Here is a 15,661-nt window from a genome sequence, read left to right as displayed (position 1 = left end):
TATTTCTTAGAGCTGTTTTTTCTTTCTGTCTTTTTCTTTTTTGAAGGACTTGCTGGAAATTTAAACAATTTTACATGTCAAAACTACATATTGCTGGCATCGTTGGCACTTTTTTCTTTTTAGCCCCAGGAAAACTAGTACATGCATGCCAATACCAAGTAGTTGTTTTTAATATATTTAATAGCAACTGTATTGCTTCTTGTATTTTCTTTGTTCTAAGGTGAGAAAAGTCAGTAAATTCTTCTTTTAAAAAATTAGGTCTTTACATTTTTAGAGTTCTGAATTATACATATGCTATTAACTATATAGGAGGGAAATTTTAAAATTATCTAGCAGAGAAAATTAAACATGTTGGATATGAACTAGAGTGTGAATTAAGTATTTTGACCCTAGATTTGAATCTGGGTTACATTGCTTACTATGTGTGTGACGTTAGGAAAGTTGCTTAATCCCTTTCAGCTTCAATATCTCCATATATAAAAGTTGGCTAAGAGAAGTTCCCACCTCATAGGGTTATTAGGAGTAAATGTAACCTGCTTGGCCAAGTCTGTTTTATATGTAATTAATAACTGTTGTTTTATCTCTTTTTGTGTGTGTGTACTGATGTTTCACACTTTAAAGTAATACTAGTATATTACTTTAAATCTTTCCATGAAAGTAGAAGTTCAATATGGTAGCTAAGTTCACTGCTCAGAAAGTGCTAAAGGTGATTGCCCCTGCTACCTTCTTAAACTTCAGCGATGTATTTATAGACAGTGGGCAAAGACCCCAGTATCCACGTTGCCTCTGTAAATACTGGACAGGTGGCAACCTTCTTTGCTTTCATTAAAGTGTTTGCCCACTTGAGATAAATTACCTTTCCCAGGTATCCAAATGGTATGCCTGCAAGAGATCATTTACCTCAAACAGGGGAGAATGTTACTTCCACTGAAGGGCTAGGATATCAATCATCATGGGACTGGACCAAAGTACCCATTTGATATCTGAATATTTTCAAATGAGTGGTCCAGACTGAATTTCTCAGGATAGAAACAAACATGCCAATTTACTTTGAAACATCTCTGAACAAGTACAGAAGCATACAGATATGAGTAGAATGTTCATGCATTTTGTTACACATTTAAATTATAATAAGATCTTAATTATCTAGAAGATAGATGACCCAAATATACATACTCCTGCTATTACTACTCAGAACTTTGTATACTTTGAGCCAACTTTCTAGAGGTCGTAGCAACAATTTCAGACACAACTCAGAAATCTAGGTTGTATTCAGCATAACATTGAGGTTTCACACTTAGGAAGTTCAAAGTAGTAAGTAAAGATATTTGTATTCATAAGTAGTTATTGGTATACATTTATAAGCTTTAAGGTTTTATTGAATCCTAACAAATAATAAAAAGAGCTTTGCTATTCCAAATGTGGTCTGTGGAGCTGCAGCATCAGCATTAACTGAGAATGTGTCAGAAATGCATAATCTCAGACTCCATTCCAGAGCTAATTAATCAGCATCTGCATTTTAACAAGACCTTTAGATGATTTATATGCACAGTAAAGTTTGGGAAGTAACTTAGAGGATTTTGTTATTTACATAACTTCACTCGTAACTGAAATTGAAAGACTACACACTGACCATGTATCACTACTGGAACTTAAGGTACTAGTGTCTGTTTTGGGGAGCTACATTAATGTATTGAATTCTCTTTTATGATTTTCTTTTTATTATTACTTTTGCATTTTTTTCATATTTTTCACATATTTTATTATGAGAATTTCCAAGCATATAGAAAAGCTGAAAAAATTTTTACAGTGAACAGTATTTTGGTTTTTAAATTAAAATTATTTGTGTGTATCATAACTTTTAAGAATGATTTTTGAATGGAGAATTTATCCTTGAAAGTGTTCATGACTATGTAAAATTCTTGTGTCATAGCATAACTTCAAATTTGAACCACAGGTTCAAAATCCTTTTTCTTTCTGATATTAATTGTATTGCATATGTTGACCTAAGCCAAAGATGAACTCGCTGACTTACGACAAAAGACTTACCACAGTAGGCTTCAAAGTTAAAAGCCTTGGAGAGCTCTGGTATTTTAGAGAAGCCTAACTCTACCTTATAAAGTGAACCATAGAAGCTTTAATTACATTTGCAGCAGTATGTATTTGTGAATCAGGATTTTCATTGCTTTTGAACATAACAAAATAAAAAACAATTTGATGTCCAACATGACATATACGATGCCTTCTTGACGATCCCTTCATAGTTCAATGTTCTTTGTTTGGCTAAGCAACAACTTTCACTGGGCTATATCTTTTTTCTTTAACATATCTTTTTTGATTTCAGAGAGAGGAAGGGAGAGGGGAGAGAGAAAGAGAAACATCAACGATCAGAGAGTCATTGATCGGCTGCCTCCTGCCCGCCCCCAACTGGGATCGGGCCCGCAACCCAGGCATGTGCCCCGACCGGGAATCGAACCTCGATCTCCTGGATCCGAGGTCGATGCCCAGCCGCTGAGCCATGCCTGGCCGGGCTGTGCTATGTCTTTTAAAAAATTAAGTTTAATTAGCCTATACTGTAAATGTATTGTCTTACATTTACTACATTAATAAACTTAAAACGTTTGGGAACTGCATTTCAATTAAATTTGCTTCCTTTGTAATCCTGCATATTTTGATTTATGCATTTCAAAGTATTATTCTGAGAAGCGAATCCATAAGTTTTACCAGACTACCAAAGGAATCCACAGTACAAAAATGACCAAGAACCCCTGCTTTAGATAATCATTCCTCCAAATATCATTTATCTGAGTCAAAATATGTTTTTGGGTAAGTTCTATCATTGGGCATTTATATCTATAGTATTATTTATAAATAATACTGATAGGAACAAGAGCTATTGATTCTTTTTTAAAAAAAAATATATCCTTATTGATTTCAGCGAGAGGAAGGGAGAGGGGGAGAGAGTCATTGATCGGCTGCCTCCTGCACGCCCCGACTGGGGGTGGAGCCCGCAACCCAGGCATGTGCCCTGACCGGGAATCGAACCTCGATCTCCTGGATCCGAGGTCGATGATCAACTGCAGAACCACGCCCACCGGGCAAGAGCTATTGATTCTTAATCAGTATTTTAGGTCCCCTATCCCCATTGCCTAACACAATGCCTTTGTACAGATGAGATACTCTGTAGCATATATTATTCATGCTGTGTATATTTTTAGGGCTAAATAAAGATCAAGATGGCAATAGTTGCAGCAAATAAAAGTAGTGAAAATAACTTTTCAGCCTCCGTCTCTGCTACCCTGAGATCTGTAGCCCACAGGTTTAGATCTACTGGTTGAAACAATTCTTTATGAATTTGTTTTGAAGTTTTAAGCTTAGATGTATGGTATTGCCCCTTGTATTGGAAAAAGTAATGGCAGGACATAGGGTTCTTCTCTTTCTTGAAAGACACATGCTATTAAATAGGGGAAAGTGATTGAAAAATATATTTAACACTTAAACAAGACTATTTAAGTGTAACAAGTCCAATATTTAAATAGTCTAGATAAGTTTAGAAACGAAAAACTTTAGTGACTTTTTTCTCTTATTTCTGTATCATTATACAAATATTTCTATAACTTTGTCACTAGAGGATTTATTTATTTAATATTAAACTAATTGTACCGAATACTGTATAATGTGAAGTATATTGTGAAAACACTTGTTATTTGTCAAAGCATAAATTATTTAGCGCTCTTTCTGTAATTCATGGAGAGTCAGCCGTCAGGAACTTGGAGTAAATGCCTCTTTCCCACTTCTCCAAAATTCAGAGGAATACCTTATAGAACTATATTGTCGCAAAATTTCACTTTTCATAGTGGTTGGTGTCTATACAAACACATTTCTGTGATTGTAAAAAAGACCCCACACTATTCATTAAAATATAATTGTTAATTTTTGCATTTATGGGCTCTTTCTGAAAATTTAATTACTTTTATATTCCTGACAATTTCCTAAAACAATAAGCTTTTATCTTGTTTACTTAGGAAGAATAACTTTTGACACACCATAAAAAGTTAATATTAATTAATTAATTTCTCTTGGTATTATTGAATGGATTCTTGTATCCAGCATTGTAGCTGCTGTGGAAGTAAAAAAGAAATATAATTAATCCAACAAACATATAAAAACATGCTAGGGTGACACAGTAAAGATAAAAAGAGTTTACTAAGATGAAAAAAGACGCAGTTAAGGAGTTGCGAGCGAGCTGGAGAAACAAGAAATACATATTTAGGCATTGGAATGATGTGTCATGCTGAATGTTATAGGTAAAATAAATTTCACTGTTTGTTCACTTATTCAGCAGTGACCTATTAAATGTGTCCTGTAGTTTAGTAATTATTTTAGCTCAGTGTTCTGCATTATATGTTGGTTGGTATATAAAGCTACTAAACTCTTTTTTATTCATGATTTATTTAAGGAATCTGTTAACAAAGAAACTGTGTTTTAATTATACCTCATCTGTCTTCTGTCCGTGGGATTCTCAGAGAGTATGTTTATGAGAGCTATATAGAATTAAACATTTTACCCTATGTTCTTAGAAGTCAATGCATCAGTAATTGATAGAAATAAATTCTACATGGAAGATGTTATGCTTTTATCCAATTAATAATTTCTATTTTATGAATAACTTCTAAGCAGTATGGTTTTTCAATTCTGACTGCTGCATAAATTAAAATACTTTTCTTTTATACATCAAGGAATAAAAGAAATAAAACAAGGCTCAAAATTTTGAACATAGGGCTTCAGTGAAAGGTTGCTTATGATGGAAGATAACTGACTGATCATCTTCTCAGTATTGCACTTTAGTGATGAACATACATATTCTTAGAATTATAAAACATTTTTATTGGATAAAACAGGCCAAATATACTTTTTTGTGCTTTTGATGTAAACACAAGATTTCATTTAAGTGCAAAATCAGAAGCTCTTGAAATACAGAATGGGATGCTACTGAATTTTTAAATGATCTCTCTATGCTTGTCATTTCACACGTATCGTATCATAAGACAAGTAATGACAGATTAGGACCTGCCTAGCAGAGGGAAAACTAAATTACATGGCTTTTATTAAGGCATAAATAAACCTATTAAGCATTATCTGGAATACTAATTAGTAGAAAGAGCACTGACAATTTTATTTATCAACATTAAACACAATTATGAATCTCAGACCTGATGAATCTGGCGGTAAACAGGCCATGCTGGATGTGCCGGGACCTTAAGCCCATTATGTGAGAGGGATGATTACCGAAATCCTGCGGGGAAAGAAGTAATTGTAGTTGTAACATTTTAATTGCCTTTGAATAAGGCAAATTATATTTTCTTGTCTGAGAATATAAATAGTGTGACATTAAGGTAACAAGCTTCAGTAGCTGGAAATAGAAAATGGATTTATATAATATTTTAAAACAAAGAAAAGAGTAATGATAAATTTTTAGAATCGTAGTGGTCAGTGTGAATGACATACTGTAAATACATGCAGATTTTCTTTAGATGTCTTGTTTCATAGGCAAGCTATTTTCTGCATTTCTTTTTTAAAAGTGAAAATTAATGTGGGAGGGGACTTTCTGAATGAATCTCTACAGGTGAATGGAAATTACAAAATTGAGAAAATTGTGTTGTGATTGGAAACATTGTTAAATGAACAACAGACAACTTACGTTTTTCTGTCTTTTTTTTTTCCATTGAAGATCCAAATTCCAGAATTTGTGGACATTTACTTATAGGTGCAGCCAAGAGTTCTTTTGCAAAACTCATGGATAAAATTAGTCTGGCAATGGAGAGTTTACCTTTGCACAGTAGCAGCAGGAGTATTACATATGTAGAAAAAGACTCCCTGGTTCAGAGGTTGGCCCGTGGCCTTCATAAAGTAAACACACTGGCCTTGAAATACGGACTGCGGGGCCATGTGCCCATTTTGGTATGTATGAAATTTTATTAAATAGGGACTTTAGGATTTGTGAATTTAATTCTGAATCACACTTATTTGTAGTTTAGTTGTACACGAATGTATTTGGATTTCCTGTGATCTTTTAATACAATAAAGAAAAGCACCTCCAAATATCAAAATACAAAAGTTCTGGCATGAGTTCTGAACTGACTGTTCTCTGTAAGTGACCTGCAACAGAACTGTATGAGGCACAAATGACTGTCAATTCTATTTTCTAGCCATCTAGATTATTTCTTCAGTTGTTCATTTCATATAAGCCAAATTATTGCTCACATAAAAAATAAAGTTCTCAACTCGAAGTTTCAGTAATAGCTGGTACTGTTCTCTGTATAACCTAAGTTAACATTTAATTTGGTAAAATGGTATTGCTATTGATTTATTAGTAAATCTGTGGTTACTTCTTGTAAAACTGCTCTTAACAGAAAAGCACAGCATCGCTACAGAAGCAAATCATTGGATTTACTCAAAGGCTGCACGCAGCCGAAGTGGAGCGGCGCTCGCTGCGCTTGGAGGTCGCGGAATTCAAACGGAATGTGAACGAAATGAAAAAGGAGCTTGACAAAGCCCAGGGTCTCCAAATGCAAGTAAATGAATTTAAGCACTCTGTAAGTATATACGTTTTAAAGAACTATGGCTTTGGTGAACTCTTCTCTGATTACATATGTGTGTATATATATATATATATATATATATATATATATATATATATGTTTTACTGTTTTTGTTTTTTCAAATAATTTAAAGTGCCATTAAGACGATTTCTTTTTCTTCAAAACACTTTCTTTCTAAAATGCCCCAACATGTAGTTGGAAGGAGACTACATCTTAATGAACTTATATGCATATACGCGTAACCCATGGTCAGACAATAGTGTGGGGAAGGTTTGGGAGGGGGTGGGAGCAGGGTGGAGGGGGTCAATAGGAGGGTAAAAGGGGGACATCTGTAATACTTTCAACAATAAAGATAAATTTAAAAAATTCTCACCATAATAAAAACAATGGTAATTATGTGACATGATAGAGGTGTTAGCTAATGCTACAGTGGTAATCACATTGCAATACATAAATTTATCAAATTAACACATTGTACACCTTAAACTGCACAATGTTGTATGTCAGTTGTATCCTAATTTAAAAAAAGCATTGTACCAGATGCTTAAAAGAATACTGATTCTGAGCCAGCAGAACTCATAATCCTGTTAAAATTTATACTCTGATTGAAAGTATAGAAAAAGATTGTTAGGATAGCTTAACTGCTATAGCAAATAAGCCCCCAAATGTATAATAAATAAAATAAAGTGCCCCCAGTGGAGGAGCCTGATGTTTGGAGTTGGGGGTGGAATTTTTTCTCTTTTCATCTTGTATTGAATATTTTGAGTAAATTAGATTATTTAGTATGAAATCAAGTTGCTTTTCTAAGGAAATGTTCATTTTGTCTAACTTCTATTAAGGGTTTCTATGTATTATTTAAAAAAGCAGAAGATAGCTGAGAAAAGAAAGCTATGTGCCAAATAACATTAGATCAAGATTGAAATGGGTAAATATGTGACGCATAACAAAATGCAGATGTCTACATATTCTCTTTGCAGTTGGGTTACTCATTAACATTGATGTTCTCTATGTAACTCTGTAGGAATATAGAGTTAAAATATTACTCTGAAACTTTAAAACTGTATACAATTGATGATGGCTAATATAAATATGAATTAAAAATTTGTTTCATAAACCTAGCAACAAGCTACTTCGTGTACCCCCTTCTTTGGGAAACCTAAATTTTGCCAGTTTAACTTCAGTTTAAATATGGGGTTGACTGGATGAAGAAGGTGAAGGGATTAGCTAAAGAACATATATGCATACCCCATGGACATGGACAATAGTTTGGTGAAGGCCAAGGGAGGGGGAGAGAGGGAGGGTAAAGGTGGGCAAAGGGGGGGGGGGGAGGGGGAAACTTGCAATAACTTCAACATTAAAATTTTTTAATTAAAGAGTATCTTAAATGTATCTTTTAGTTAATGTGTAATTTGCAATTTTCACATTTGTAACAGAGAGAGCAGCAGATAGTAGTTCAGTTAATTCTATGACAATGTAAATTGCTAATGTTAAATATTATTTCAAATAGCTATACCTGAAAAGGGCGAAGAGGTCTTATAAATTTGTATAAATTCAGCACGTCAGGTAATCATGAATTACCCTTCTGATTTAGTTTTCTTTTTGACAAATATCTAAAGACAACACAGTTTCATCTCTCATTTTCTTACTTTTTTGCTCAGAGAAGGAAAATGTATGAGCTGCTTCATTTCTTTTCTGATTATAAAGGTAATACATAATAGTCATAAATAAAAATACAAAAAAGTGTAAAGAAGAAAGTTCAAATCTCTTGAATCTTACTACCCAGGATCAATCACTTTTGAAGTGTGGATATGCTTCATTCCCCACATTTTTCTCTGTGTATATGTATATGTACATATAGGAATACAGAGTTAGAAGATTACTTTTTTATATATTTTTTTAGCACTGTAAACATTTTTCTGTGTCACTTATTAATTTTATCTTAGATAGATTAATATTCTCTCATGGGTGTGTCAAAATTTCACTGCCCATTCATCTTTCACTGATTTTAGGCAAACTGTGTAGGAGGAAAATATAATAGCTTGTTTAGATTGGTCTAAAATTTCATCGTAAAAGGAAACATTCAGCCTGTGGGAAGCTATCCAGTGCTCTTACTGTTTTGGAATACCATGTTCATCTACTGACAGTTGTTCATCTTAGACAGCCAGCTGCCTGGGTCTTATCTTAGTTTATTAGCTCCTTAAAATTGCTTTCATACTCCCTCCTTTTCTTATTCCACATTGCTATCCTTGTTTGATGCTGTGTACTTGGAGAAGAGTGAATGGAATTGAGGCAGTCTCCGGGAGAGAGAGATAGACGAGAGAGACGCTAAAATTAGCTAAGTGTTTGGTAAAGGAGAAATTCTGAATGGGTGGGAAGAAGTCCTGCAAAATGGCAGGGATCTTGATTTATAGATGGCAAGTAGATTGCAAAGGACAGAATGGTCTTATGGCAAGGAACGACAGTTTGAAACAACATAACAAGTAAAAGGTAGACAAAGTACAAAAATATTTGTTCACAAATCCCAGAAGAGTGCTATGGTGTTAGGGAGTAAAGGGATAGTAAGAAGCTGAAATGAGTCTGGAGTGCAGAGAGGAAGTTTTCAAAGTTAACGGTTTATTTGTAATGGTACAATGTGGAGAGTGAGGCAGCTGTTAAGAGGGAGTATAAAAATGTGTTCCCTAAAATCTAAACACTGTATAAGTATCAGTAATGTATTAGATATACCTTGACTAGTTGACTTTTAGTAAATGAGGCATCTTTCCTATGTGCCTTTTGATCGGTCGCACTACTTTATATTAACTTAGTTTAGTAATTAGGAATCTGTTTTTATGCTATACTCTTGCCTTTTGAAACTTAGTATATGCACCTTTGAAAAGGCAAATAATAGTAAAAGACAGTTGCTTCTGGGAGGTAGCAGGCTGGGTACCTGGTGCCAAAGTAAAACTGAGCACTTATATATTATAATATAGAAAGACCCATGTAATAAAATTTATCCTCAAACTTAGTTCCAGCAAGTTTTTCTCTCTTCCTGAACCACATGCTTGCTATTGTTGGCCCAAGAGGAAACTATAACTAAGCACATTTCTATTTTAGTCTCATTTGTCAGAAAACTCAGAGGTAAAGTCCATATTCAACTGATAATTTACATATTTTGGATGCCTAGATCAATAGCATTCTTTTCCTGCTCCCTCCACTAGATTTTTAAAAAATCCTCACTCAAGGATATGTTTTTATTGATTTGAGAGAGAGAGAGAGAGAGAAACATCGATGTGAGAGATAAACATTGATAGGTTGCCTCCTGTGTGCTCCCCAACCGGAGATCAAACCTGCAGCCTCGGTATGTCCCGGACCTGGAACTGAACCTGCAACCTTTTGGTGCACAGGATGATGCTCCAACCAAGTGAGCCACCTGGCCGGCCCTCCCCACCCCCCACTAGATTTTTTAAAAATTCAAATCAATTTTCCTTTTGTTTGTGGCTAATTATATTAATCCACTTCAAATTCTTTTCAACAATGGGAAAGTTATCAATCATATATATATGATTAAGTGACCTTCATGGTTTCCTTTAGTCTTCCACATGTATTTCCCAGGTTACCTTTTGTGAAACCTTCCTGTTCCTTGTATTTCAGGATCAAGATGTCTGTTGTTTGTTGTAACTAATTTTCATTTATTGAAATGTTTTGAAGAAGAGAATACAAGTGGTTCTGCCCTGGGTTACACATCCCTGAAGGGAAGGCCCTAGTCTAGAACTGTCATTAGTTATTCCAGAGCAGAGTGCTCTGTTCTCCAAAGCAGCCATGATATTGTGTATTATGGTTCAGATGATGATATATGAATATTCTTTCATTCAGCAAATATCTATTGAGCACCTACTGAGTGCCAGGCACTCTTCTGTGTGTTGGGTGAGGAAGCTGAGTGAGACCCCTGCCCAGTGTGGTTGGTGGTAAGGTGTGGACAGGTGATAAAAAAGTGAACAAGTATATGAGAATAATTTCGATAATGATAGTGATTGTGAAGGAGACAGAAGATGGTATGACAGTGTGAGTTGTAGGGAGTCAAGAGGGGATATTTGACCAGGGAAACCTAGAGGGTAACATACTTTTAGGTAATCATTTGAAAGCATAGAAACTTGTTAAAGGCTTTAATTCCTACAATCATAATCTTTATAAAACATGCTCATGTATCAAGGTTTAAACTGAGCATTGTGCACTTACTTGAAATAAGTTTCCCAAGATTTTATTTAACTAATTAAATATGATAACTTTGGAAGTATGGCTGTTGTGCTTTAAAAACCAGAGTGATTTCTTTTGTTTTTTTTGTTTTTATCTAAACGTATGAAATTAATTGTGTTTTTGTCATGTATCAGACATTTACAAACATTTGTATTATACTCTTTATGTTAGCAAATACAGTTCTGAAGATGAAATGATACAAAATGCAGTTAGCTGATCATTGGGTTTCCCCCCCTTATTTCAGAAACTGATCACCCACGAGAAGTTTGAAAGTGCGTGTGAAGAACTGAATAGCGCATTACTTCGGGAACAGCAGGCGCAACTGCTGTTGAATGAACAGGCACAACAACTGCAGGAGCTGAACTACAGGCTTGAACTGCATTCCAGTGAGGAAGCTGACAAAAACCAAACTCTCGGAGAAGCTGTTAAGGTAGGAAAACATTCCTCGCATGGTTTGTTTCCTCTAGGTGTGGTCCTTGAGGGAGTCATGTCTGTCTCCTGAGTAGGGAACTGATCCCAAGATAGGAAAATTTTATTCTCTAAGAGCTTATAAAGGATGGAATGAAACATGGTTCTGGGACCTCAATTCCAAGTAGGGTTCACATGTATTGAAAATGTAAAATTAGGCTTTACTTGCTAGTTGAAAACATAGTGGGGATTTTTTCAGTAATAATGTTCTTTGTTTCATTTATCTTTCTTGCTCCTTCCTCTCTAGTTTTTTTTCGTTTTCTTGTTTTGTGCCCTCTGGACCTTGATACTCCGCATCATATCTGTTGGATTTTGGAAGGTTCTGGGTTTAGGTCTCTCTGATTCTTATATAAAAGCGTGTTTGGGAATGAAGGAGGTTTTCTTAGGAAGAGTTGCTCTCCCTGTCATCTATTTGTGGGACAGGTCTCTAGAAGGGAAAAGAGAAGTTTCAATAAAATAGTTAACATTTAGGAAATTTCATTAATGGATTTAGGACTATGGTGTCTTTTGGAAGTGTTGGCCATAAAGTATAATAGGATTCTAGTTTATGATTATAATACTTGTGGAGTTTTCACTACGGAGGTTATATACACTGGAATAGAATAATTAATTCCAGGGAAACCAAAATGATATAACATAGCCTCTATATTGGGTATCATATATAATACAGTCAGTGACTCGGAGTTAGTATATAATTTTATTATACAAATAATATATATTTATTCTAATAGCTAAATACTAGTACTACTAATAAAGTAGTCAGAATTTATTGAGAGCTTCCTGTTTGTCAGGAACTGTGCTAAGTATTTCATAAACAGTTATCTCATATAATCCTCACACAGACTCTCTGAGATTATTCTCATTTTGTAGATGAGAAAACTGAGATAAAAAGAGGTTGCATAACTTGCACAACCATTAGTGATAGACCGAGGGAGTCAGACTTGACGTCTGCTCCCTACCTACCACCTGTGTGTATTACTGATTGACAGCGTGCATGGGGCAGGCTCTGTGCTGCACTCTCTACGTGAATTATTTTATGTCTTTGTTGAATTACCCTGGGAAATAGGTACTATTATTATTCCCATTGTTTTTTGATAAATTGAGAGATCTCAGTGGAGTTGCTCAGGGTCTTAGTTTTTAGAAAAATTTATTTAAAATTATTAACCTGACTTTTAATTGTATATTTGGATTCATTGCAGTTTCTTTTTTCCCCTTGCTATTAGAAGTAATCCTAAGATGAGCAACCCTGTAGCTAAATCTTTATTTACGTATCTGTGATTATTTCCTCAGGATAATTTCCTAGATGAGAATTACTGAGTCAAAAGTCACATATGTTTTAATGTAAATATTATCAATTGGCCTACAGCAAATTTTTACCAGTTATATTCTCTCCTAAAATGTATGAGATTTCACTTGGCCATTATTATTTAAATTCCCCCCCCCCAATTTGATCAATATGTCATTGTTACTCTTTGTATTTCTTTGATTACTAGTCAAGTTGAACATTTTTACAAGTAAATTGGCCATTGAATAGCAGTTTTATGCTTCGTGTTCCATTAATAGATAATGTAATTAACCATGCTTTGAATAAGCATATAACTGTCGTACTGGAGTCTTTTCTCTTTGCAATAGCTTGTAGTTTGTATTTAGTTATAGTGTCCTCCAGCAGATAAAAAGCTGTTTGTATTAATTTCTTTAAAATGCCAGTAGCTTAAATATTGTTGTCAGGAGTGGAGAATTGTTTAATTACTATCTCTTAATTAGAACTAGCAGGTGGTAATGTGAAAATGCTCTCTTGTGGGAGGCAGTATGATTCAGTAGGAAAAGCACTGGCCTTGGAACGAGTATTTCTGAAATCAAATCCCAGTTCTGTCACTTGGGCAAATAATTTAACCTTTCTGAGCCTCAGTTTCCTCTTTGCAAAATTAGTGATAATGATGCTTACGTTACAGAATTTTTATGAGAATTAATTAAGTTACTGCTTGAAAAGCAAGTATATGCGTGATAAATTTTCTTTTGTTTTTCAATAATACTTGAACAGATAGTTTTTTAATGTGTCTTGTGCATAACTTCTTTTTTTTTTTTTTAAATATATCTTTATTTATTTCAGAGAGAGGAAAGGAGAGGGAGAGAGAGAGCTAGAAGCATCAATGACGAGAGAGTCATTGATCGGCTGCAGCCCGCAACCCGGGCATGTGCCCTGACCGGGAATCGAACCCTGATCGCCTGGATCCTAGGTCGACTCTTAACCGCTGAGCCACACCCGGCTGGGCGCATAACTTCTTTACAAAAAAACAAAACATATTACTTGTTCTTCTTTATAAAGACAAAAATAAGATCATGAATAGAAGATGTGGGAAACTACAGAAGGAAAAACAAGTTACTTATAACTTATCATTTGAAAACAACACTTAACATTTGGGGTATTGTTTTAATCATTTGTTCTATATGTAATAATTTTTATAAATCATACTTTGACTTGATGCTTAAAATGGCCTTTCTTTACGATACAGCTAGATTTTGGATAAGATTCTTCTTGTATTAAAAGTACAGGAAATCTCCAAGGATAAAATACAACAAACAACAACACCAACAAACCCCAGTGAGTGGATATCAAAGTTAGCACTGTGAACAGATGCTGGGTTTACACTGCCTGCAAATACCAAATCCAGTGCTGAAGCTGGAGACTAAGCTTTGGGCTCCACCAGCTGATGGGGCACTGAACCCGAGACTCCCATATTAAGGAATTGCCTAATAACCTGAATGGGATAATCTAGTGTCTAGACAGAAGCTAATGTAAAATTTTTTTCTGGGAGAAAGCTTGCCTAATTTACTTCCTTCAGGAGTCCCCACAGACTAAGATCAGCCAAGTAACTGGCACGTGAATAAACAGGTATATTAATCTTATATTCATCCATATTGCTAAACTCTCATATCAATTTGAACAATACTCTGTCTGTACTTTATAGGGTTTTCTAATGAGACCATAATATTATTTGTTCTATAGTGACAGTTTTGTTTCTTTTCAAACCTTAACCCTTTAATTTTTCCCCTTCCCTACGGAACTGGCTAGGATACAGCGTTGAGTGTAAGTGGGAACAGTAGGCATCCGTATCTTGTTCCTAGTCGTAAAGAAAATCTAACATTTCTCCATCAAAAAGGAAATTTGCTACAAGTTTTTAGTTGATATTAAGGGAGTTATCTTCTTATATTATGCATTATTTTAAAAAATCATGAAATCATGAATGAATGTTGGATGTTATCAAATACTTTTTATGCATCTATTGTGATAATTATATAATTTTTTTCTCTTATTATATTAGCATGTTGAATTATATCAGGGACTGACTGGCAGCTGTGTCCCACAGCCAGTATTTGTATGGATGGCCTGTGAGCTAAGAATGGTTTTTACATGTTTAAAGGGCCATAAAAAACAAACAAATAAACCAAAGAAGATGATGTGACAGAGACTGTATGTGGCATACAAAGTATTTCCTATCTAAAGTATGCTGACTCATGTAGTACATTATTTACTATTGTAATGTTAAGCCAGCCTTGCATTCCTGAAATAAACCCCTCTTAGTTGTGATGATTTTTAAAAATACATTGCTGCACTGAGTTTATTAATTTTTCACTTAAGATTTTAAAATCTATGTTCCTAGTCATGATTGTCTTGTAAGTTATCTCTCTCATACTGTCCTTGTCAGTTTTTGGTTATCAAAGTTTTGCCAATGTGGAATGACTTCCCTTCTCATGGCGAACACAGAGTGGAAACTAGACAAATGTAACAAAGGCATTGCGGGGTATTTAGCCCAGCTTAAAACAAAGTGAGAAAAATGCTCAGATACTAGCAATAAAGAGGATATTCAAAACCAAAGAATAGCTAACTGTGGTATACAGACCTAACTGGAGACCAGAGTTGACCATAATTAGGGAAATGTAGGCTCTTCCCCTCTTTTCTGTGGACTAGAAAAGAGCTACCTCTGTGAAGCTGGGAGTCAGGAAGGTCTGCCCTACTGTGAAATGGGCCTAGAACATCCTGCCTGCTAGCTACAGGGGAATTTGATGTCTATCTGGACATTGGATAGGAAAAAGTCACAAAGAATTTGGAACCCCAGGCCTGTGCCACACATGAAAGTAGTTCATGTTACTTATATGTTCAAGGACTGTTCAGCAGAGAATTATCTTCAAAATGGTCCAACCTTTGTAGAGCCAGTGTGACCTCGCAGAAGGAAATCTGGAAATATTCAGTAGGGATGCTTCATAGAACACACAGAAGACTTTAATGGAAAATTCAAAATTACAAAACATGTAAAGAAATGACTTGTACATCAAATGAGAAAATTTGTACCTCAGGT

At 34.8% G+C, this 15,661-nt stretch overlaps 1 protein-coding gene across 1 annotated transcript in view; it reads left to right on the top strand.

Moving 5' to 3' along the window:
* Nucleotides 1-15,661, top strand: part of CCDC171 (coiled-coil domain containing 171) — a 236,209-nt gene that overhangs the window by 113,435 nt on the left and 107,113 nt on the right. Inside the window, exons 19-21 of the mRNA XM_016214453.2 lie at nt 5,732-5,961; nt 6,414-6,596; nt 11,080-11,265. Coding sequence (XP_016069939.2) covers nt 5,732-5,961; nt 6,414-6,596; nt 11,080-11,265 — 599 coding nt within the window. The remainder of the gene's footprint in view (nt 1-5,731; nt 5,962-6,413; nt 6,597-11,079; nt 11,266-15,661) is intronic.

The sequence above is a fragment of the Miniopterus natalensis genome, chromosome 12 (assembly GCF_054644295.1).
Source record: "Miniopterus natalensis isolate mMinNat1 chromosome 12, mMinNat1.hap1, whole genome shotgun sequence".
NCBI classification, from domain to species: Eukaryota; Metazoa; Chordata; class Mammalia; order Chiroptera; family Miniopteridae; genus Miniopterus; species Miniopterus natalensis.
The sequence above is the reverse complement of the archived record's forward strand: the minus strand, read 5'-3'. Positions and strand labels throughout refer to the sequence as shown.